The sequence below is a fragment of the Pseudorca crassidens genome, chromosome 3 (assembly GCF_039906515.1).
Source record: "Pseudorca crassidens isolate mPseCra1 chromosome 3, mPseCra1.hap1, whole genome shotgun sequence".
In the NCBI taxonomy this organism is placed as follows: Eukaryota; Metazoa; Chordata; class Mammalia; order Artiodactyla; family Delphinidae; genus Pseudorca; species Pseudorca crassidens.
The window spans coordinates 31,118,305-31,145,001 of record NC_090298.1 but is presented as its reverse complement, the minus strand read 5'-3'; the positions used below and the strand labels follow the sequence as shown (position 1 = coordinate 31,145,001).

Genomic DNA, 26,697 nt, shown 5'->3' with positions numbered 1-26,697 from the left:
AAAGAGACACTTCATACAGAGAGGAAAGTGTGAAAGCAAAAGGATGCAAAAACATAATTCACAAATACCGACTAAAAGAAAGCTGGTATATCTTACTAATATCAGTCAGAGTAGACTTTAAAGCAAAGAACACTAATGAAGGTATAAAGGACATTTCATAATGCCATTTGCAGCAACATGGATGGACCTAGAGGTTATCATACTAAGTGAAGTAAGTCAAAGACAAATGCCATATGATGTCACTTACATGTGGAATCTAAAATACAACACAAATCAACTATCTATGAAACAAAAACAGACTCACAGACATAGAGAACAGACTTGTGGTTGCCAAGGGAGAAGTGAAGTAGGGGAGGGAAGGAATGGGAGTTTGAGATTAGCAGAGGCAAACTGCCATATATAGGATGGATAAACAAAAGTTTCTTATCAGGTTTTGGTATCAAGGTATTTCTGTTCTCATGAAAAAAACTGGAAAACCTTCCTACTTTTTCTGTTCTCTAGAGATCTTTGGATATAATTTAATAATTTTTCTAGCTTTTTGAAATAGATGTTTAGATCATCAAAATGTTTTTTTGGTAATGTATGCATTTAAGTGTGTAAATTTTCTTCTAAATATGGCTTCGGCTGCATGTCACAAGTTCTAATCGATCGTCTTTTCATTATCACCCAATTAAAAATACTTTCTAATTTCTCTTGTGTTTTCTTCTTTGACCTAGGGATTATTTACTTAATTATTGCTTAATTTTCAAACATTTGGTTGTTTTCAAATTATTTTTTAGAGTTGCTTTCTCACTTAATTCCACTAGGATTAGAGAACATTTAGACTTTGGGCATTTATTGAGACTTGATTTACAGACCAGTATATGTCAATTTTAAAAGCATTATTTATATGCCTGAATGTATTTTGGAACAACATATGTAAATTAGTCATTTATTAATTATGTTGTTCAAATCTTCTATTTCCTTACTGATTTTTTTTTCTTTTTGCAATATCAGTTACTGAGAAAGTCACACTCCCAGTATGACTGTGGATTTGCCTGTCTCTTCCTTTAGTTTTGTTGGTTTTTGCTTTATATATTTGGAGGTATATCATTAGGTGCAAGTACATTTAAAACATCTTGGTGAACTGCACCTTTTTTCATTATAAAATGTCCTTTGTTTTTAGATTTTATTTAAGTATAGTTGATTTACAATGTTGTGTTAATTTATTCTGTACAGCAAAGTGACTCAGCTACACATATATACATTCTTTTTCATATTCTTTTCCATTATGGTTTGTCACAGGATATTGAATATAGTTCCCTGTACTATACAATAGCCAATACATCTTATGAACACAGATACAAAAAAAACTTCTAAACAAAATACTGGTAAATTGAATCCAGCAATATGTAAATACATCACAATCAAGTAAGAGTTATTTAAGGAAGGCAATATGGGTTTAACATCCAGTCGATTCATGTGATTTTCTATAATTACAGACTATAGTAGGAAAAATAATTCAAGTATTTCATAAACCTTATTAAAAGACATTATTAAGAATATGAATGGGCCAAGTTGAAGACTGGGAGAAAATATTCATAGTATGTATCTAACAAAGGATTCCTATCTAATATATGTAAAGAACTCCTAAAGTACAACAATTAAAAAAAATGACCGGGCTTCCCTGGTGGCGCAGTGGTTGAGAGTCCGCCTGTCAATGCAGGGGACGCGGGTTCGTGCCCCGGTCCGGGAAGATCCCACATGCCGCGGAGCGCCTGCGCCTGTGAGCCATGGCCGCTAAGCCTGCGCGTCCGGAGCCTGTGCTCCGCGACGGGAGAGGCCACAGCGGTGAGAGGCCCGCGTACCGCAAAAAAAAAAAAAAAAAAAAAAGACCAACAACCCACTAAAAAGCATGCAAAAGGAATAGACACTTCACAAATTATATGCAAATGTCTTATGTAAACATTAAAAAATATGGCTAATTACCAGACAGTGTAGGGGACCACAGTTAGGAGGAACAAGCCCATGAGACTACTTTATAGGCTTGAGGCCAGTCTATAGGCAAGATGCTTTGGGGATACATCCTGAACCCACCTCAGCTATGGCCACATGTCAGACAGTCACATGTTATTAAAGGAAATCCTCAGAAGTACAAATTAAAAAGGTATATAAATGTTTCTAAGCATGGAGCTGTTTGTTATTTCCCCATAGCACTTAACACCATCTGTTAATATATATGTTTTGTTTATAGTTGGCCTTCCCTCACTAGAACAAAAGCTCCATGAGGACAGAACTATACTTATGTAGTGTTCTATGCCCAAAACCTAAAACAATACCTGGCACACGGGAAGTGTTCTATAAATGCTTGTCAAATGGATATAAATTTTAGAATAATTCCAACTATATCTGTTTGCGATATGTATAAACATTAAAAAGTAGGTTATATAACAACATGTACAGAATGGTACTAGTTTTGTAAAATAAAAATATTTACATATATGAGTAAAAAAGACTAGAAGGATAAATACCACAATGTTAACAGTAGTTACCTCCACGACGTAGGGTTTGAAAAATTACAGATGTAATTGTTAGGGCAAAATAAATTATATATTATTTTAACCAAAAAGAGTAAATTATAAAATTCTCAAAGAGCCTGGAAAATTATTACTGGGATGGTGAAATGAAAAAATCTACCCTCTGTGAGGAAGAAAGCTATCACATCAACAATTTCAGTATAGTCGCGTCTGTCAGTATCCAAGGGGGATCGGTTCCATGGCTACCAAGCCACACACCAAAATCTGCAGACGGTCAAGTCACCTATATAAAACGGCATAGTATAGTCAGCCCTCTGTACCCACAGGTTCCACATCCATGGATTCCATCCGCGGTTGGCTGAATCCACAGATTAGGAACCCACAGATACAGAGAGATGACTATATGTGAGTCTGTCACCATCTCACATCCTGTAAGACCAGGACTTTTCAAGAGGACTTTCTGTAATGATGGAAATATTCTATATCTATGCTGTCCATTATGGTAGCCACTAGCTACAAGTGTCTATCAAGCACTTGAAATACCACTAGTGCAACTAAGGAACTTAATTTTTAATTTTATTTAATTTAAATTTAAATAGCCATATGTGGCTAGTGGCTAATGACCTGAACAGTGCAGCTGTTAACAATATGAAATAAATATAAGACAGTATCAAGTTTGGAACAACAGAAGATTCACATTGCCTCATAAGATGGATGAACAATGGAATACTAAGCTATGTAAAATGTTCTTAAAAAAAAACAAAAGAAAACCTAATGAAATCTATAAAAGTCTACTTGGACAATAATACCTAGCAATACTAAAAAAGCCACTGTGCAGCTCCCTAAATGTGACTTTCAGTCACAAATTTAGAAATGACTACTGAAGTAAACTCCTCAGGTAAAAATTTTATTACCATGCTAAAACACAGTCTCTAACATTTTTCACACATGGCAAAGTAAAGTATCTCACATCAGAGCAATCTTAAAGGTATGCTATCACAGGTGTCATTCTCTTAAAAAAGATATCCCTAAACAAATATGAATGGAAAACAAATAATTAAACACCCTAAATAGATATTAATACACAAATTCAAAGAATTCTGTAATATATATACATATACACACACAGACACACACAGACACACAATGGAATATTACTCAGCCATAAAAAAGAATAAAAATTTTTCCATTTGCAACAACATGAATGGACCAAGAGGGTATTATGCTTAGTGAAATAAGTCAGACAGAGAAAGACAAATACTATATGTTATCACATGTGGAATCTAAAAATAAAACAAACAAATATAACAAAACAGAAACAGACTAACAGATATAAAGAACAAACTAATGGTTACCAGTGGGAGGAGGGATGGGGAAAGGGGCAAGATGGGGGTAGGGGATTAAGAGGTACAAACTACTATGTATAAAATAACTAAGATACAAGGATATATTGTACAGCATAGGAAAAATAGCCAATATTTTATAATAACTTTAAATGGTGTATAATCTATAAAAATATTGAATCACTATGTTATACAACTGAAACTAATATTGTAAATCAACTGTATTTTAATAAAAAAAAAAAACTCTGGTAGAGAACCAACTTAATAATCAAAGTCCAAAACATAAAATTTCTCTATCAAAAATAAAAATGAGGGGCTTCCCTGGTGGCGCAGTGGTTGAGAATCTGCCTGCTAATGCAGGGGACATGGGTTCGAACCCTGGTCTGGGAGGATCCCACATGCTGTGGAGCAACTAGGCCCGTAAGCCACAACTACTGAGCCTGCGCGTCTGGAGCCTGTGCTCCACAACAAGAGAGGCCGCCATAGTGAGAGGCCCGTGCACCGCGATGAAGAGTGGCCCCCGCTTGCCACAACTAGAGAAAGCCCTTGCACAGAAACGAAGACGCAACACAGCAAAAATAAATTAATTAATTAATAAACTCCTACCCCCAACATTTTTAAAAAATAATAAATAAAAATAAATTAAAATGATCATCTTTTTTTTAAAGCTGTCTTCAGCTATACCGTCCCTTATGAATGTAATTCTGCTGTCAAAAAATTAATTAAAGGGACTTCCCTGGTGGTCCAGTGGGTAGGATTCCACACTCCCCAATGCAGGGGGCCCAGGTTCGATCCCTGGTCAGGGAACTAGATCCTGCATGCATGCCACAACTAAGAAGTCTGCATGCTGCAACTAAAAGATCCCACATGCTACAACGAGGATCTCACATGCCTCAATTAAGATCCGGCGCAGCCTAAATAAATAAATAAAAATCTTTTTACAAAATTAATTAAATTCCTTAATTTATCCTAACAGGCCAAACTCAAAATAAAATTAACTTCAACAATAAAACAATTTTAACAAAACGTTAGGCCATTTAGTCCAATTTACCTTCTAAGTCTATAATTTTAAGGCTGAGAAATAAATTGGTATTTCATAAAAAACTATTAACTCATGATAATGTTGTCTTCTAAAAATAGAATATATACAAAAGGCTAAAATTTATGTATGTCTAACTAGGCCTCAGTAGGTTATTCTTCCTGGTTGGTTATCAGATCCAAATCGGATACTTACCAATGAAACTGCCTTTATGCAGAGCCACCACTAACTAGAAACTGCTGCTCAAAATTTACAGTGACTGTTTCTCCTAAAATGCTGAAATTCTAGCTGATAGTTTTTGAAATATTTATTCTGGAAAAGGCCATTCTTAATGTACAAATTCAGAGTACTGCTTCCAATGGCAAAGATAATTCAAACAAAGATCTGAGTGAGCTCTGAGGTTAGAATGTGTGAAAATGTGAGGAATTTCACCACAATGCCCAAGATCAAAGTGTCAAGATAGATGAGAAACTGAAGCTCCCAAACGAGATGCTCATGAAAAAGTAACCTACAGAAGCAAAGGTGGGGCTACTGCCCAGGATTCTTCCTTCCTAAAAAAAGAAAAGTCTCTCTGGACTCATGACATCCTTTCTGAAATACTGGAAAGGAATGAGGTCCTGGGCAAGATTCTGACCAGGGTCCCAAATTTAAATTAAGTCCATAGGAGGCATCAATAATAATAAAATATAAATTTGTTTGATCAAATGTGTCAGTTGTCCATCTACTGCCTCTCATTTCCAAATTCACCCTTCACTGCCTGCTGTGCAAAAATAGATTTGGGTCCTTTAAATATTTTCCCTGGGCCACGTGGCATGATGTTAAGTCTGGCATGATGTTAAGTTAGAGAGTGCTGGACGGACACTGCAGGAGAAAGGGGTATTCCTCCCTGGGTCTTGTGTGCTCCTCTTGGTAGGTTCCTGCACCACACATGGCTCCTCCAGTGTCCAACTCCTACAGTTTGTGTGGCTTTTCCACTAGCAGGCTCCTGAAGTGTGCACAGCAATCAGTAGCCAGCAGCACTCAGTAGATTCCCCAGCACCTCCCTCAGACAGTTTTGTACCAGAGTGAACTGGTGAAAAAAGTTTCTGGCAAGTTCTCCTGTCACAGCACCACAGAAGCTTCTTTATCATTTAGTGAGCCACAGCCTTGCCCTCGCAAATAAGGTCTGGATCCCAATCCTGGAAGCGTCTTCCTTAAATATTCTATCTATATGCTGGGAATAAGGCTACTCTTCTTATTTGCTATTCGTATACTCCTTAGAGTTCACTTTACTTTTTAGGGCCAAATCCCTCATTACGCCAATCCCCTGTTACAGACAGTAATTCTTTATAATAAGCTTTCCCTATTCAAATTACTGTGTGATTTCTCTCTCCTCATCAGCCTCTGATATACCATATCTCAAGCAAATAATTAGGAACTGAGAAAATTATAGGCCGTTTAGTGCAATTTTTTAACTATATGAACAAACAGATCAGATACTTTTTTTTTTTTTTTTTGGTACGCGGGCCTCTCACTGTTGTGGCCTCTCCTATTGGGGAGCGCAGGCTCCAGACACGCAGGCTCAGCGGCCATGGCTCACAGGCCCAGCTGCTCCGCGGCATGTGGGATCTTCCCAGACCGGGGCACGAACCCACGTCCCCTGCATCGGCAGGCAGACTCTCAACCACTGCGCCACCAGGGAAGCCCGATCAGATCTCTGATAATTAGTCAGTTCAGACTGCCAGACCAAAGTCTGTAAAGTAAGAATAGAATGAACCAATTAGTTCACAGGGTGTATCTTTGCTAACAGTACTCCCATTTTGGAGAAGTCTTAATTTTCTTCAGTAACCATGGAAGATCAAATACTTTAAGCAATAACTTTTTTTTTTTTCTGGCGAACCAATTTTCATTTCCAAACACAGCAAAATTTGAGAAGACTGGGTAGTAGCAACAGTTCACTGGCTCCATTTCTCTGGCTCTTTGCTCTACCAAATTGCTCTATTTACATTTGGAGGGAAATATAAAATCTCAGCAATCCCACACTAACATTCATCTTGCTTTTTAGCTTTACAGGAAAGCCTAACGTTTACCCTCTGTCTCATTTCACGTGCTCTCTTTGCCAACATTAAAATGAAATGTTCAGCATCAAGCTCCCCATTCCTGTCCCACTTTGCTCTTAATTCTGCTAGCCACAGAGTTAAAAGGACAGGATTAAGAGTCATTAGACACAGTACTAAGGAGAATTAAAGGGCTTGTTCAAGGGGTATAACATCTGCTCCTCAAATTCCTGCCTAAACAACTAAGATTCCGATCAAAGAGAAGAGGGCGAAAGCCAATCTGACAGTAAACTGGAGTCATGAGGAAGTGAATGTTCTCTCAGGGAGTAACTCTGACACCAGAGGAAGGCTTAGTGACATTGCATAATTCTTTCTGTGAAGTTATTCATGGGGCAAGTGGGAGTATATGCGTGTAAGTGGAGGTGAGTGGGAAGGTGAAGATTGAGGATCCTTTTAAGTAGTTTTTGCTCTGCTAGCAAAACAAGCTGGGACATGCAAGACAGATAAACACAGTTGTTTGGGGCTGTCACTTGGGGCTCAGGAGCCAAGGTGTCCTGATACAGTGAAAAGCGCACCGGAATGTGAGTCAGGAGGCCAGGGAGCCAAGTGCTCACTCTGCTGCTAACTAGCTATGTGACGATGAGCAAGTCCTTTGGCTTCACTAGACTCAGTCTCCCCATTTTTTTCCAAATTAGTAGATGGAACTAGATGGTAGCACTATGCAGAGATGCTCCTGAGACAGAGTTCACGTACCAGCTTTATACCTTTGCTGAGTCCTGGTTTCCTCCACTAAAAAACCCGGAGAAACAATACTTACAGGATTGGGGTGAAGATTAAAAACAATACATATCTATGTGCAGCTAGCACAGTATGTGAAATAAGTAGTTGCTATTATTACTACTTCTTTATTTCCAAGGGCTGTTTAAGATTATTTGAGGGGTATAAAATCTTGATAGCTGACTGTAATGAATACATTTGAATTGAATACACTGAATATTTCAAATTCATTACGAGTTAAGTTAGTATAAGTTTAGCATGTGTTTTAATTATTACTAACCAAAATGCTCAAGAGAAATATTCTTATGCCTTTTCTGATTTTTTTATACCTACTCACAAACTAAAGGTTTGGAAGCTAGTAATAACTTTACAAAATAATGTATCTGTCAATCAAAACTAAAGCCACAGAAAATTTCTATCCAGGACTAAATATTTTATTAAAGCCAAATAACTCTTCCCTTCCATTAAAATGTGTATTTTTGTTTATTAATGTGATAAAATTACTCTATCACTCAAGTGCAGATTATCAGCTTCCTGACTTTATATGATCTCACAGACAAGTTCCATGCTGAAAGACAATGAACCTAAATATCTAAACAGTACATTTTCGTATCTTCTGAGGATTAGAGAAATACGATCAAGAACAGCCAACCAATAAGGATGATGAGCAAAAACCAAGTCCTTTTTCTGATTATTCCCAATAGCTTCCTTTATGATAATGTTGAGTTAGGAATAATTCAAGTCTTAATTCTAACAGCAGAACAACAGCTCAGCATTTAACAATGAATAAAAGGGAGCAAATAAGGGGAGAGCCCTAGTTTGGAGAGCCTCTCTAGAAAAGCAATATTTCGGTGGTGAGCTAAGCATAAAAATAAGCTAACCATGTTTGTGAGGCGTGAGCAGGTAGGAAGGGGCAGGGAAGAGCGTTCTAAGCAGGAGAAAAGTACTGTGTAAAATCCCTCAGCCGTTTTGCTAGAGCACACTAAGAAAAGAGAAGAAATGGGCAGGGGCCAGATCACATAGGACTTTAGAAATCAGAGCAAAGCATTTGAGTTTTAGTCAAAATGCATCAAGAAGGTATTAAGCGGATTTAGCATGAATAGTGGGGGAAAACAGACTGCTGCAGTACTCTAAGTGAGATTTAAGCAAGGAAAATGCTTGAGTTGAATTCTGAAGGAGGGATCTGGAAGAAACTGGAGAGGCAGGGAGAATACTTGTACAGAGTACAGGTAAGGATGGAGAGAAGGACCAAGTACTGGGGAAGGAAGAAAGTGGGAACAATGAACTAACTGCAATGAAACCTTCATGTTGTGAAGTCAGACAGAAAGATGATGACAACTATAAAGTCCTTCGAAGTTTAGGAGAAGAATATAAACATAAGACTTTAGAAATTAAGGACTTGTGAAAGATCACCCAAGAATGTTAAAATGTATTCAGTCAATGTAGGGGAGATCCTGAAGACAGTGAAAAAAGAATGTAAAGACAGGGTCCTTAAGAACTTAAAAACAGGAAATATAATAGAAGACGTCTACAAAAAATGTGAGTTATGCATTAGATTTCCCTAGTCCAAATATCAAAAGAAATAACCTGGAAAAACATAACAATAGGGAGAAGTATCAGAATTAGAAACTGAAAGAACTGAAAGGTAAAAACTACCCAGAAATTTCTAGAAGAAAAAAACTAGAGTGATTAGAAAAATACCTCCCAAAAAAGGGTACAACCGCCTCACGTGAAAATATCCCACAAACCAAGAATTCCTAGAGCAGCACATTCTCAAAGTAGAAAGGCTGCCCTTATGAAAACAGTTATCACATTAGGCAGCTGGCAGCTAAAAAGGATGTTTAAGAGATGACACAGGGGTCAACAAAACAAAGATGCACCAACTAGTCAGAACCCTAACAAAATAGCTTCCCGGGAAACAGAATATGCATCACATAAAGAGGAAACTCCCTTGCAAGGATTACTCCCAGAAGCAGGCCCCTTGAAACTCCCTCAGACCATAGGCTCCTTCCACTAGCTACAAGCTATTATCTTTAAGGAAGTGAGGAGACAAGAAGAATCTATTCACAGCCTTTGTCACCAGTCAAGGAGAGTAAAATAACAAGGAAGAGATTCTAGACTAGGGGTCAGCAAACTTTCCCTTTGTAAAGGGCCAGATAGGAAATATGTTAAGGTTTGCAGGCCATATACATTCTTTGTCACATATTCTTCTTTGCTGTATTTTGTTTTACAATCCTTTAACATTGTAAAATTTTTAGTTCAAATGCCATAAAAAAAAAAAGGCCAAGATCAACTATACTCCAATATAAAATAAAAATTATAAAATTAAATTAAATTAAATTAAAAAATTTAAAAAACAGGCCAGGGACTAGATTTGGCCCTCTGGTCACAGTTTGCTAATCTCTGTTGTAGAACATAAAAAGATGAGGAACATAGCCGTGAAATTTTTTTTTTTTTTTAAGGAAAAAGAAGACATATTCAGACTGTCCTTGTTTCAGTGCTAATAATAAAATTCAAGAAAGCATATCTGTTGCTATTGTATACAATGCTGCAATAAATAAACTTTGTTCCTTGGTCATTTCCATGTGTGGATACATGTATCAGAGAAGTTCCTTAAAGTGGGTTACTGGTCAGAGTATCTATCTGTGTTTATAATTTGTAAGATAATGCCAAATTGCCTTCCACAGAGTGGTACCAATTTACATTCCCACCAACAATGCCTGAAAGTGCTTGTTTCTCCAAATCTTATCACAGTTCACATTTTCCATCCTGATGGATATTATCAAATTATTCTTTAGAAAAAGAGCTTGGAAATTGATATCCCACCTTTGCCTTCTCCCCACATTTGCCTTCTTCCCACACAGGATAGTAGAGATCTTCTTCATCTTTGCCAGTCTTACAGGGGACAGGTAGTGCATCACTGGCATTTTAATTTTTTTCTTCAATTGTTAGTGAAGTTGAGTATAATTTTTCATGTTTATTGGCCAGTTTCATTTCTTCTGCTGTTGTCTGTCAATTCATTTTCTTTGACAGTTTTAATTTTCAAATAACCCCCTTTACTGGTTTGTAGAAACTCATATATTATGTATGGCTAGCAGTCCATTGCTTTCAGTATGTATTTCAATTTTTTATGAGCTTATAATTTGTCTTTTAATTTTGCCTATGGTATCTTTTGTTTTCTGAAGTATAAGACAGCTTTTTAATTATAAAAGTAAGTCATGCTGTTTTGCCATATCATAGAAAGTGGAAGTTCTTCACTGCCACTACAAAAGTTATGTCCATTCCCAAAATGTAACCTCTTAAACTCTCCCTAGTAATTGAAAGACAGAAATATGTGAGTTATATATTACAAAAATAAGATCTTTTTGAAAACTATTTTTCATTTAATAAACGTTTGTGGAAATCTTTTTATTTAAAAAAGTTTCAAGAAAATATGGCTTATACTAACATAAGCAGAAAATAAGCAAGGACAGAGAACAATATTTAAAATCACGTTAAATATGCTCTTCAAAAGACACTATCATGTAAATGAAAAGCAAGACACAGACTAAGAGGAAATATTTGTGATAAACATATCTTATAAAGAACTTTATCAACCAACCCAAGAAAAGCAACCCAATTTTTAAAATGGACAAAAGATTTGGACACTTCACCAAAGAAGATAGATGTAATATAAATAAGAACATAAAAGGATGCTCAACATTATTATTCATCAGGAAAATTTAAATTAAAACCCAAGTATATATCACTATACATGGAAAAGAATGGCTAAATTTAAAAATATTGAAAATACCAAGTATTTGGTAAGCATGAAGTAACTAAAACCCTTATATATTGCTCCTAAGAAAGCAAAATGGTACAGCACTTTGGAAAAGTTTGGAAACTTCTTATAAAGTTAACACACATACCACACAGCCCAGCAATTCTCTCTTAGGTATTTACCCAAGAGAATCAAAACATCTATCTACAAAAAGACCTATATGGAAACATTTATAGCAACTTGATTCATAATACCTAGAAGCTGGAAGCAACCAAAATATCTATCAATTGGTGAACAGATAAGCTGTCTGTTGTATATTCATCCAAGGGACTACTATACAACAATAAAAAGGGGGAAACACTACTGATAGAGGGAACAACAAAATCAGAACAGTGGTTGTCTGGGGGTCAGGAGAAAAGATGACTGCAAAGTGACTAGAAGGAACTCTCTGGGATAATGAAAATGCTCTGTAACTTGATTGTGGTGGTGGTGGTTAATATGACTATGCATTTCTCAAAACTTGCAGTACTGTACACTTGAAAGGATGAATTCTGGTGGGTGTATGTAAATTATACCTGAATAAATGTGACTTTTAAAAAGTTCATTAAAAGCAATAAAGACCTGAATTAAAACGGTAAGAAATTAGTAACGTGGATTGATTTAAGAGAGTCTCACAGATTGTAGCAAAAATAAATAAAAAGATAAAGAGAACTGGGTCAGAAAGAAGAAAAGGGAAATGGAGAAGAAATAATAGATCTGGATAGCCAGGACTCCTAAAAAGGAAATCAGGACAAATAATAGCTTCAACAGTAGTCTGAATTTTTAGAGGTACAATCCAATCTTATGAGATTAACAAAATCTTAGTAATACATTAAAGATAACAATTTGTGAGTCTGTGTACTGAAATTCCTTCATGTTAAAACAGTAGTAAGATAATAAGAGCTAATATTTACAGTGCTTTACTAAGCACCAAGCATTGTGCCACACATTTTGCACATATTATCCATTAATCATTATTACAACCCAAAGAAATGGAATTATTCCTTCTATTTTGCAGGGAAATAAAACAAGGGTCAAAGTGATTAAACTTACCTAGTCACACAGAAAATGAACTAGTCAAAGCACAATTCAAATTCAGACTTGGGGCTTCCCTGTGTGGTGCAGTGGTTAAGAATCCATCTGCCAACACAGGGAACACGGGTTCGAGCCCTGGTCCAGGAAGATCCCAAATGCCGCGGAGCAACTAAGCCCGTGCGCCACAACTACTGAGCCTGCGCTTTAGAGCTCGCGAGCCACAAGTACCGAAGCCCGCGAGCCTAGAGCCTGTGCTCTGCAACAAGAGAAGCCACCGCAGTGAGAAGCCCACGCACCGGAACAAAGAGCAGCCCCTGCTCAACGCAACTAGAGAAAGCCCGCGTGCAGCAACGAAGGCCCAATGCAGCCAAAAATAAATAAAATAAATAGATTTATTAAAAATTCAGATTCATATGACATGGAATCCATGTTCGTGCCTATCATGCACATGGACCCTAGACTAATACTTAGTTGTAGAACTGAATTTTACATAAATCAGTCTGCTATGGAAAAGAAAGCAGGGGGAAAAAATACTTAAATGGAAGCCTGGGGGAGTAATGAAATTTCCTTCCATCTCCATTATAACTGACAGTTATGACACAAGTTCAGCCACTTAAGCAGAGAATCATGCCCAATGGCTACAGCAATGACTCACCCATTCTTACTTCTAGTAACAGAAATTTTTAAACTTCTGAACCTAGGATTCACTCAGGAAGATGAGTGGGTAAAGGTTTTGTATTTTTTTTTCCTTTGAACTCTGGAACTATTTAATCAAAAGAAGAAACTAACAGATATATGCCAAGGACTACAAATGCCATTTCAAAAAGTAGAAATTACAGTTCAGTGGCAGTCAATTTTAACATAAAGTGAATGGAAATCGTAAGATGCAATAAAACTCTCAAATCAGTTACCTTGAGATTCCATGTCCTACTTTTTGTTTTTTAAAGAGCTAAACATATCAACCTGAGACCTGAAGCCCAATGCATGATGATGCAGAGCCAGAGATTTCAAAAACTGCCTGTTCTTTATTTGCCCTGAACTAATATGGTTTAAGCCAAAATTTTTTAATTTTCCAGGAAAAGAAATCGTAATACTTCCTCTCCTTTTAAAAAAAAAAAATATATATATATATATATATATATAGGTACATCCTGATGAAAATGTTTTTTTATTCCACACAGCAAGAAATTTTTGGAGAAAAGGATGAAAAGATTCCATTATTCATTGCTTATTTAATGAATAATAAGTTCCTACTATATGCCAGGCACTATTCCAGGTGTTGGAATACAAGTAAAATATAAAAAACAGATGATCATTTCTGATAATGATAAGTGCTATAAAGAAAACAAACCAGAACAATGCATAGAGTGGGTGGTGGTACAGAGATTGGGAGATAACCTACTTTTTTTTCTTTAATATCTTTAATGGAATATAATAGCTTTACAATGGTGTGTTAGTTTCTCCTTTATAACAAAGTGAATCAGCTATACATATACATATGTATCTCTCCCCTCTTGCATCTCCCTCCTCCCACCCTCCCTATCCCACCCCTCTAGGTGGTCACAAACCAGCGAGCTGATCTCCCCGTGCTATGCAGCTGCTTCCCACTAGCTATCTATGTTATATTTGGTAGTGTATATATGTCCATGCCACTCTATCACTTTGTCCCAGCTTACCCTTCCCCCTCCCCGTATCCTCAAGTCCATTCTCTAGTAGGTCTGCATCTCTATTCTCGCCTTGCCCCAGGTTCTTCATGACCTTTTTTTTTTAGATTCCATATATATGTGTTAGCATACGGTATTTGTTTTTCTCTTTCTGACTTACTTCAATCTGTATGACAGACTCTAGGTCCATCCACCATCCACAAATAACTCAATTTCGTTTATTTTTATGGCTGAGTAATATTCCATTGTATATATGTGCCACATCTTCTTTATCCATTCATCTGTTGATGGACACTTAGGATGCTTCCATGTCCTGGCTATTGTAAATAGAGCTGCAATGAACATTGTGGTCCATGACTCTTTTTGAATTATAGTTTTCTCAGGTATATGCCCAGTAGTGGGATTGCTGGGTCATATGGTAGTTCTATTTTGAGTTTTTTAAGGAACCTCCATACTGTTCTCCATAGTGGCTGTACCAATTTACATTCCCACCAACAGTGCAAGAGGGTTCCCTTTTCTCCACACCCTCTCCAGCATTTACTGTTTGTAGATTTTTTGATGATGGCCATGCTGACCGGTGTGAGATGATATCTCAATGTAGTTTTGATTTGCATTTCTCTAATGATTAGTGATGTTGAGCATTCTTTCATGTGTTTGTTGGCAGTCTGTATATCTTCTTTGGAGAAATGTCTATTTAGGTCTGCCCATTTTTGGATTGGGTTGTTTGTTTTTTTGATATTGAGCTGCATGAGCTGCTTGTAAATTTTGGAGATTAATCCTGTCAGTTGCTTCATTTGCAAATACTTTCTCCCATTCTGAGGGTTGTCTTTTTGTCTTGTTTATGGTTTCCTTTGCTGTGCAAAAGCTTTTCAGTTTCATTAGGTCCCATTTGTTTATTTTTGGTTTTATTTCCATTTCTCTAGGAGGTGGGTCAAAATGGATCTTGCTGTGATTTATGTCATAGAGTGTTCTGCCTATGTTTTCCTCTAAGAGTTTGATAGTCTCTGGCCTTATATTTAGGTCTTTAAGCCATTTTGAGTTTATTTTTGTGTATGGTGTCAGGGAATGTTCTAATTTCATTCTTTTACATGTAGCTGTCCAGTTTTCCCAGCACCACTTATTGAAGAGGCTGTCTTTTCTCCATTGTATATTCTTGCCTCCTTTATCAAAGATAAGGTGACCATATGTGCGTGGGTTTATCTCTGGGCTTTCTATCCTGTATGCAGAAAATTATAAGACACTAATAAAAGAAATCAAAGATGATACAAATAGATGGAAAGATATACCATGTTCTTGGATTGCAAGAATCAACATTGTGAAAATGACTCTACTACCCAAAGCAATCTACAGATTCAATGCAATCCCTATCAAACTACCACTGGCATTTTTCACAGAACTAGAACAAAATATTTCACAGTTTGTATGGAAACACAAAAGACCCCCAATAGCCAAAACAATCTTGAGAAAGAAAAACGGAGCTGGAGGAATCAGGCTCCCTGACTTCAGACTATACTACAAAGCTACAGTAATCAAGACAGTATGGTACTGGCACAAAAACAGAAATATAGATCAAGGAAACAGGATAAGCTACTTCTAACAGGATTATTAGGATAGGTCTCTTTGAAGAGCTGACATCTGAGCTGAGACACAACTCAAGAGGTCACTGGTTTTCAGTTAATGAGACAAAATACACAAATTATGCAACTTGATGACAGTTATAGAGGGTAACAGAAACCCAGAAAATTAAGCAAAAAAAAAAAAAATCCTTAAGCTTATATAAATTTACAATGAAAATATCAAAGGAGAAAATATATTCAGGTACGTAGTATATATATATCAAAGAATATTAACTGTGCTTTCCCACACACCTTTCACCTCATATTAAAGCTTTCTGGTGATGCACATGATCCCACACTGACTTCCATACAGACCACGTCAACAACCTTCTTTCTAATTAGTAAACCACAAGAAAGTTCTGTCATCCCTAGGACTATCTTGACATACCAAGAATGACTTGTGATTTAATTAACCTACTAACTTTACGAATGAAGTTATCTTGTAACTTTTTCTTTCCTATTGATGATATCCAAGATTAGCTGCAAACAAAAAAAAGCTTGTTATGCAAAACTGAAGTAGCTAGATGGATTTGATATTATACTTTTCTTCTCAAGTAGAGCCTAATTAATGATGCCACTGATCAGTGATATCTATGGGAAAAAAGTCATATTTGGCCTTATGGTTACTTACCCTAAAAGCTTCAAACTCTAATAGTTTCAAAAATAATATTACTATGGAAACTCATAAAGCGAGTTTACCAATTCACTAATAATTATAAAAAGTTCAAACAAAAACATTTTGTCATTAACTTGAATTCAATTAATGAGCTACTGGCCAGGAGAAATGAGACAGTTACAATGATATGATTACTGAAATTTATGTAACTCTGCTTCTTTACACATTAACTCATACACAAATCATGAATACAGTTTTATAAGAGGAACCTTTATCCATCTTCAGTTTCTTTTTCACAACTGATAACATGAAAAACAAAAGAAAGCACAAATGCCTGAAAAAAAACACTTATCTATCACACAATTATGTTAAATATTATGCTGCATAAGTATCAGCTGTAAACTAATTTTAAAAACTTTACCTAAAAGCTAAAATAGTATTACTTCAGTTATCTGGCAAAGGCAGTAAATAAAGTGTTAAAGTAAGTAAGGCTTACCGATAAATGAACTTAAGCAAACACACGCACAACTCCCTTGACTATTTCTGATGGCACTTACTCTAAATGGTTTTAATCCCTCTGTGCCTATGCATAACATAGTGATTAATGGCACAAACTCTACAATTAGAATGCATGCATTCAAATCTCTGTTCTGTCACTTACTGTATGACCTTAGGCTAATTAATTTTTAAGCCTCCACTTCCACACTGTCAAAGGGAGATAATAAACATACCTATGACATAGGGCAGTTAGGAGAATTAACTGATATAAAGAATCTAGCCAGGCTCAATAAATGTTAGCTGTGATAATGATACACATTATTAATATTACTATTAGGTAAACAGAACATATCTTTGTTCTCTAGCAAAAATAAAAAAACTTATCTCTGTATTAAATAATATACACACCTCGTATCTAAAACTCAAAAGATAGAAAAGGGTAAATAATAACACATTTTCCTTCCACCTTGGTCTCCCAGATAATCAGTTCTTCTCCCTATAGACGACTAGTGTTATTGGTTTCTTGTGTACCTTTCCAAGAATATTTAAAGCGTATATAAGCAAATAGCCTATATTATTTTTTCCAAGCTTTTTAAAAAACTATGTACTATTCCATACTATGCTTTTTTAACTCAATACATTTTGAAGACTGTTCCACAACTGAACCCTTTCTCAATGCCTTAGGTAGTGCATTTAACTTCAGTAATAATACCTTCCTTTTGATGGGAAAGTATTTTAGAGACCACTTTGTGATGATAAATAATTTTATTATATTATTATTTAACTGAGTATGAACATATAACTAGGCTCCTTTTACTAACAACTCTTACAAGAGTACAGATTTGCAATGAATTTAAGAGAAAACACTGATCAGGACTTCCCTGGTAGTGCAGTGGTTAAGAATCCACCTGCCAATGCAGGGGACACGGGTTCAAGCCCTGGTCCGGGAAGATCCCACATGTCTTAGAGCAACTTAGCCCATGTGCCACAACTACTGAGCCTGCGCTCTAGAGCCCGCGAGCCACAACTACTGAGCCCATGCACCACAACTACTGAAGCCTGCACACCTAGAGCCCATTCTCTGCAACAAGAGAAGCCACCACAATGAGAAGCCCACGCACAGCAATGAAGACACAATGCAGTCAAAAATAAATAAAAAGAAATTGAAAAAAAAAAGTAAACACTTATCACTCCACTCCCACAGGGATGATTATCATCAAAAAAACAAAAACAAATGCTGGTGAGGGAATTCCCTGGTGGTCCAATGGTTAGGGCTCTGTGCTCTCACTGCCGAGGGCCTGGGTTCAATCCCTGGTTGGGGAACTAAGATCTCATGAGCCACGTGGTACAGTGGGGCGGGGGATGTGGAATTGTTGGTGAGAATTTAGAGAAACTAGAACCCTTATATATTGCTTGTGGGAATGTAAAATGGTATAACCACTTTGGAAAACAGCTATAAAGTTATTAATATGTTAAACATAAATTTACTATATGACCTAGCAATTTGCAGTTTAGGTTAAAAGAGATGGAAATATATGTCCAAAGACTTGTACACAAATGTTCAAGCAGCATTATTCATAATAGTCAAGAAGTGGAAACAATCCAAATGTCCACCAAATGGTGAATGGACAAACAAAATATGCCATCTAGTGATAGATATGCCATCTCTCTATCTATCTATCTAAAACAGAATACTAGTCAACCATAAAAAGGAACAAAAGTCCTGATGTATGCTACAACATGGGTGAACCTCATAAATACTATGCTAAGGGAAAGAGGCCAGACACAAGAGACCACATATTGTATGATTCCATTCATATGAGACATTCAGAAAAATCACACCTATAAGGCAGAGTTGTGGCTGCCTAACGCCGGAGGTAGAAATGGAGAGTGACCACAAATAGGAATGAAGTTTGTTTTGGGGTGATGATAATTAGATTGTGGTCATGGTTGCACAACCCTGTAAGTTTACTCAAAACTACTGAACTGCACGCTTAAAATGAGTGAATTTTATGGTATATAAATTAAACCTCAATAAAGTGATTTTTTTAAAAGCAAATACTAAAACAAAATAACCAATGAAATTTAAATTAATTTTAAGATGTTGTTTTCTGACACAACACTATAAAGATTGAAACAACTTCTTTATTGTGAGACAAACTGATTATATCCCTCTGCCACAGTCCTTTAATCAGCCATCAGCTGAACAAGTTAATGAATACCAGTTGCCTGCACTAGCACAGGCCTATTTTGCTGTGTTACAGCAATGATCCAGTCTTTCCACCAAGTGTCTCTATTATAACTACTATGAAAACTTTGTTCATACAACACTTTATGACAAAACAGCCTTTCATTTGACATTTATATATGAAGGGTGTCTCTGCTCCCTTCTCATGAGGCTACGGCAACTGAAAGTGAATGGAGCATTTGAGCCCAGGTGATTTTAAACACAAAGGTAAACAAACGCAGGCATTAGCGTTGTGCCAAATGGTTATCAAAATGAAAAAAACAGAATTTCTAAATTAGTAAAAAGAATTCATAAGCCCCTGAGAATGCCCATAAACCCCCGTCTGAGAAAACTGTAATGTGCCAAGTCTCAGAATTTACTGCAGTATGCAGGGCTGAGTGACCTCACGCTGAACGGTCACAGAGTTGAGCAGTTCCAGTGAGTGCCCATTCACAGAATGCTTTGGGAAGACAATCTCCACAATGCATGGCCCAAAACAACTGTGTCTTCAGTTATGGATCTTTGGGGGACTTCTGAAGTGGAAACTTATTTTAACATTTATATGAATAGCGATTTTAAACCAACGAACACCTGATGAAAAATAGTAGCATTCATCCACTTGAAAAGGCTGAACATCTGACACAAACGATGAACAAACTACTGAAAACCATTATCATATAGTAATTAAACCTGCAAAAAAATTTCTCAGAAGTGAATGTAAGTACACAACCACTTAAATCAATACTTACTACGTATGAAATTGTGTTACATCTGACTAAAAAACACTTTATTGACTAAATTATCCCAGAACTTAAAGCACGAACCAGGCTTATAAGTTTCCAAACTAATGATTAACTTGTTAGTCTGTTAGCAGACCAGAAGATTAGAGTACAGGAATATAATTTATTTTCAACAATAAAAAAAAATTCATTCTATACGTCCCATTGAGTTTCTTTTTTACTTTTGCATATCGGATACAGGCAATCCTTGCTTTGCATGGTTCTGATATGCATGAATTTCAGTCGCTATGGTTTAGATAAATAATACCAGACCCCAACAACGTGGTTCAAATTTCAGTTACTATGGTATATTAACTGTGAGTAACTGCATAAAGTACAAATTTTGCTACTAGCACTTCAGTCCAAAAATCACTATATAAATAGCAGCTGTGCATCCTGATCAATGACCAATCACACCACTTCCTCCAAAATCTGTCCCTGATTGGTCACTGTGCATGTGTTAGTTCACGTACAGATAGCAAAGCACATAATTGTGTTGCCTCCCTTGTCTCCCAGGGATAAACTCATGTGACATTTCACAAAACGGATAACCAAAAGACAGTGTCAAAGAAAAGAACACAAGAGGCAAACTGAAAGAGCTCACAATGGCCACAGCTGAAACAATCTGAGCAACAAAATAAATAACACAGTATTGACTTATAATTCAAGGTATAAATAGAAATGAACAAATAAACAAACAAACATTCTTCCTTGCAGAAGAATTCCAAGTACTTTATGTAATTATCACCCCCTTCAGGAGGGACAGCTTAATTTTTCCACTCTACCAAGTGTGAGCAGCATTTGTTGACTTGCTTCCAAAGAATGCCATATGGAAAGGTGAGGAAAAAGTAACTCTATAGTGGAGAAACCTTAAAAACATGATAGCATGTACACCTGATATGTGACAAGAAGGGCACTTCACCTCTGTGATCTTCAGCCCAAAAACCCACAGCCTCAGTCTAACCATGAGAAAAATGCCATTAAAAAATAAGTCAAAGGATATTCTACAAAATACCTGACCGATACACCTCAAAACTGTCAAGTCATGAAAATCAAACAACGACTGAGAAACTATCATAAACCAGAGGAGACTAAACAGACATGAAGACTAAATGTAATGTAATATCTTAGAAGGGATATTAGTTTATAAAAAAAGTGAAATCGAAATAACGTTTGGCATTTAGCTAATGATAATGTACCAATGTTGGTTTAATTATCACAAACGTAACGTGACATGGTAATGTAAGATGTTAACAATAGGAGAAACTGGGTTAGGGGTATACCTGAACTCTGGACAATCTGTATATCTTTTCAGTAAATTAAAAATTATTCAGAAAGTTAAAGTTTACTAAAATTTTGAAATGGAAATGTCAATATGATCTCATCATTTAAGCACACACACACTTATCTATATTTTTCACCTCTTTCCACTGAAAAGGTCACGAAGTAATGATACCCCAATGTCAATGAACATGTGTAGCATCCAGATTTGGTCTCTGAATACCATTCCCACTAACAAAACAGGTGTCTGTGGGGAAATGCTCACTCTGGGACCTGGAAAGGCATGTACTGGGAAGCCTACAACATGTTGTTCCAGAAAATAAGTAAGCTTTTAAAGACTAATGAGGTCATGTCAAAACTACATAGCAATCAGGGACTCCCAATGGCCAAATCTGAGACACTTTAAACATCAAAAAGAATAATGACTGGGACTTCCCTGATGACACAGTTGTTAAGAATCTTCCCGCCAGGGCTTCCCTGGTGGCGCAGTGGTTGGGAGTCCGCCTGCCAATGCAGGGGACACGGGTTCGTGCCCCGGTCCGGGAGGATCCCACATGCCCCGGAGCGGCTGGGCCCGTGAGCCATGCCCGCTGGGCCTGCGCGTCCGGAGCCTGTGCTCCGCAGCGGGAGGGGCCCCAAGAGTGAGAGGCCCGCGTACCGCAAAAAAAAAAAAAAAAAAAGAATCTTCCCGCCAATGCAGGCGACATGGGTTCAATCCCTGGTCTGGGGAGATCCCAACATGCCATGGAGCAACTAAGCCCATGCGTCCCAACTACTGAGCCTGCGCTCTAGGGCCCAAGAGCCACAACTACTGAGCCTGCGCACCACAACTACTGAAGCCCACACGCCTAGGGCCCGTGTTCTGCAACAAGAGAACCCACTGCAATGAGAAGCCTGCGCATGGCAACAAAGAGTAGCCCCCGCTCTCCACAACTAGAGAAAGCCTGAGTGCAGCAACGAAGACCCAACGCAGCCAAAAATAAATAAAATTCTTTTAAAAAAAGAATGACTGCAATTGACTGAAACACATGAAAATTTTAAAATCATAAATACCAGTAATCAAAAAAGAAAAAGCAAAAAAATTTTAAAAAAAAACTATCACCATGAATAACAGCAACAACTCATTTATCAACACCAACCCATAAGCTAAAAATGAGTAATAAAAGGGAAATAACTAAGCATTTATCCTGACTCTCCATTAGGAACTGTATTTCAGGGGAACCAAATAACATCAGGCAGGAGGAAAAGTACTTCTCTTAGAAGAATGCCAGCAAGTAAAAGTAGATGAAACAACAGAATTAGAAAACCACTATCTTGCAGCCCTCGATGAAATAAATGATTCAGGTATGAATAATCAATGGATGCTAAACTTATTAAGTGAAAGAATGAATAGAATCTGGATATTTACATGGTACCAAGGTATCTTCCCCCCAAAGTTCTTGCCTATCTCAAGTATGTAACATTAACTTTACAATGGAGGAATCAGATGTCCCAACTTACTCCAGGGATCAGTCTTAATTGCTAGTTACTAGTAGTGACAACAACCAGACAATACATGCCATCTGATGTGAAACAATATGGATTATAATCAAGCCTTTGGATCTTTTATAGGAAATAGTGGAGATAAAGAAACAACTTAAATAATACCAAAAGGAAGCAATTAGAAAATGAGGAAGGAAGAATCTCATAGAGGACGACTAGACTCGTCTGTTTAACAAAGTTATGGGAAAGAAAATGGTTAAGGAAGGGTCAGTGTAGATTAAAAGAGACATAAGAGATATAAAATAGATGTGATGTGTATTACTTGATTGGATCCATGTCTGACAAACCAGCATTAAAACACATTTTCAGGGACTTCCCTGGTGGTCCACTGGGTAGGACTCTGTGCTCCCAATGCAGGGGGACGAGTTTGATCCCTGATCAGGGAACTAGATCCCAAATGCATGCTGCAACTAAGTCCACATGCTGCAACTAAAGATCCTGCCTGCCGCAACTAAGACCTGGCACAGCCAAAACAAATAATAAAATAAATAAATAAATTTTTTAAAAAACACATTTTGAGGGCAAATGGGGAAATTTAAATACAGAATATTTATTGGAAATATTAAGGAATTCTGAAGAATTTTGTTAAAATAATAATGGAACTACATTTATATAAGAAAGCGTCTATCTTTTTCAAAGATAACACACTGAAGTATTTCAAAGTGAAAGGTGTGTCTGTCTTTATTTTTCTTATATTATAGTTGATTTATAATATTTTATTAGTTTCAGGTGTACAACAGAGCAATTCAATAATTTTATAGATTATACTCCATTTAAAGTTACTGCAAACTAATGGCTATATTTCCTTAGGCTGTACAATATATCTTTGTTGCTTATTTATTTTATACATAGTAGTTTGTATCTCCTTAATCCTATACCCCTATCCTGCCCCTCTCACCTTCCCTCTCCCCACTGGTAACCACTAGTTTATTTTCTCTATCTGTGAGTCTGTTTCTGTTTTGTTACATACAAACAGTGTCTTTACTTTTAAATAATTCAAAAATTACAAAAATGAGATGAAGCAAATAAAGAAAAATATTTATAACTTAAATCTAGGTAAAGGGTAGATGGCTATCATACTAATTCCTCTGCTTTTCTCTCCATTTGAAATCTTTTTTACAGTAAAAAGGGAATTATAGATGAATATGTAAATAGATATAAAATACACACTGAGTCACAAAAACATCATAAAAAGCAGAGTCACATTACTTTGAGATTAGGGGCAAGTGATGGCAAAGTTAAATAGTTCTCATGATTTAAAGGAGTAACATTCACATAATGTTTGCAATATTAGAGTTTTATATTAATTTTATATGAATTGTCAAGAATTCTATTTCTTCCCATCTATCTAATCTTTGATAGCTCACAATTACATATAGGATGCAACAATTTAATTACAGAAGAGCAAACAAGCTTATTCTTAGTTTTTTCTGCATTTTCAATTACAACAGTGTAGCAAATGACATAGTTTAGTGAATAACAGAGCACTGGCTTGAGACTCATAAGATATGTATTCCATTCAGAGCTGATCATTGATATAGCACTGGATAGTCCTGAACAAGTCACCTTATAGTTGTAGAGGTAGAAGAAGAGCACAATCCCTATATGAATCAAGAGACTATCTATCATGTGGGAAAAAGGGGTATAAACAACATTTTTTTTTTTTTTTTGCAGTACGTGGGCCTCTCACTGTTGTGGCCTCTCCCATTGTGGAGCACAAGCTCCGGACGCGCAGGCTCAGCGGCCATGGCTCACGGGCCCAACCGCTCCGCGGCATGTGGGATCTTCCCGGACCGGGGCTCGAACGCGTGTCCCCTGCATTGGCAGGCAGATTCTTAACCACTGCGCCACCAGGGAAGCCCTAAACAACATATTTTAAATACATTTTTAAAAGGTCATCATGGGGCTTCCCTGGTGGCGCAGTGGTTAAGAATCTGCCTGCCAATGCAGGGGACACGCGTTCGAGCCCCGGTCCGGGAAGATCCCACATGCCGCGGAGCAACTAAGCCCGTGCGCCACAACTACTGAGCCTGTGCTCTAGAGCCCACGAGCCGCAACTACTGAGCCCGGGAGCCACAGCTATTGAAGCCCGTGTGCCTAGAGCCCACCCACCACAACAAGAGAAGCCACCACAATGAGAAGCCTGCGCACTGCAATGAAGAGTAGCCCCTGCCCGCTGCAACTAGAGAAAGCCCGCACACAGCAACGAAGACCCAACATAGCCAAAAATAAATAAATAAAATAAATAAATGTATTTTTAAAAAAGGTCATCATACTAACTCAAGATAGATGTCACTATTTTAAATCATAAGAGCTATTTTAAATATAGCCATCATTGGAGATACTCAGTTTTTTTTTTCCTTTCAATTGATCCTATATCTGTTAAGATCTATTTAGGGAATTCTCAAATCTTTACTACTAGACAGCTTAAGAGTTATAACTTCAAACTTTACAAATCAATGATTTGTAGAACACTGACCAGAGCCACTTTAGTCAGCAAGGTTATTTTTCTAGATAACTATATAACTGCCAGAGAAATTTGAGGTCTGACTCAATTCTGATCCACATAAGACAGACATCTATTATGTAGTATTTATTGGCAAGTAAGCACAAACAATTCATATGATCTGTTCTGCAGGCTTGAGAAAAATCCCAGCATCTCATTTAGATGCTCCAACCACCACTTTCACAAAAGGTTCACTTTCGGAAGCAAACGCTCAACAGTCCACAGACAGGAACTTTCTCCATATAGTTGATGAAATCCAGAGTTTACAAGTGGAGATTAAACAAAACCCCTAAGAGTTCAGGTTGAAGGCAAAACTAGATTTATACCCCATTCATGCAAGAGTAAGAAATTGAGTCAGAGTAATTTCAGCTAATCCACATATCTTGAATGTTTTTAAATCTCATCATTGAAAACTCATTTCCAACATACGTTATGCAAGTTAACAAGATAGTTTCACCAATAAAATCCATTTCTGATATCCAATACACTAAAAGATCAACGATGGTCAAAAGTAGAAATAAGAGGGTGGCTTATGGTAGCAACATGTAAAGTCCTTTATAATATAATGCTAGCTGACCATACCTGCACAGTGCAGCACCAACTAGCACTTGGCTTAACATACGTTGTACACACACATAGTATTACACAGTACTTAATGAAGTGTTTTAAAATAAACTAGGCAAGGTAACGATTTCTAAATTAAAATATTTTTTAAAAAACAACAAAAGACAGTCTTTAAAACATAACAACAAAAGGCAGTCTTTAAAACATAAATTAATGAAACTAAAGGAAATTTACTAAAGAATAAATTAATGAAACTAAAGGAAATTTACTAAAGAAAAGAAACATAAAAGGTACACTTCGCTTTCATCTGAATAACGAACGTAGTACATAGTCATGTAAACTTATTGTATTTTGGTAAAAATCATCATAAACAGAATTCAAATAACAAGAGACTGTGTCTTCAAATATGAAGGTATTAAGCTGCATAATACATACCATTCACAGGGCTGAAGGGATCGAAATGCCTTAAAAGAAGCATCCATTCCAGCAAAATCCCAAAACTTAACATCGTAGTCATATCCTCCAGTCACCAAACGGGCACCTGAGGGATCCAGACCCAAAGCAGAAACCTGGTTTAAAAAAAAAAAAAATGGAGAAAAGCTACTTATTGTCTATTATAACCCCATTTCCTTTCTCTAACCCTACTTCTTACCTTACAGGCACTGTAAATATAGATCACCACTGCTGTTACTTCTGAAAAGTGAAAATGGAAAGCACCTTCTATATTATGTGGCTTTGTTATTAGGAGTATTATTTCTTTGAAATACAAGAAAATATTTTAGTTTAATCTAATCAGTAGCTTCATCCAAACTTACCTACCATGTACTCAGAATAGCTGTCATATGATAAACTAAGTTGC

The 26,697-nt window shown here is 36.7% G+C and overlaps 1 protein-coding gene across 2 annotated transcripts in view; it reads right to left on the bottom strand.

The window, feature by feature from the left end:
• Window positions 1-26,697, bottom strand: part of WDR70 (WD repeat domain 70) — a 313,153-nt gene that overhangs the window by 216,029 nt on the left and 70,427 nt on the right. For both annotated transcript variants that reach the window (XM_067730546.1, XM_067730545.1), the window contains exon 7: window positions 26,274-26,407. In XM_067730546.1, the coding sequence (XP_067586647.1) occupies window positions 26,274-26,407 (134 nt within the window). The remainder of the gene's footprint in view (window positions 1-26,273; window positions 26,408-26,697) is intronic.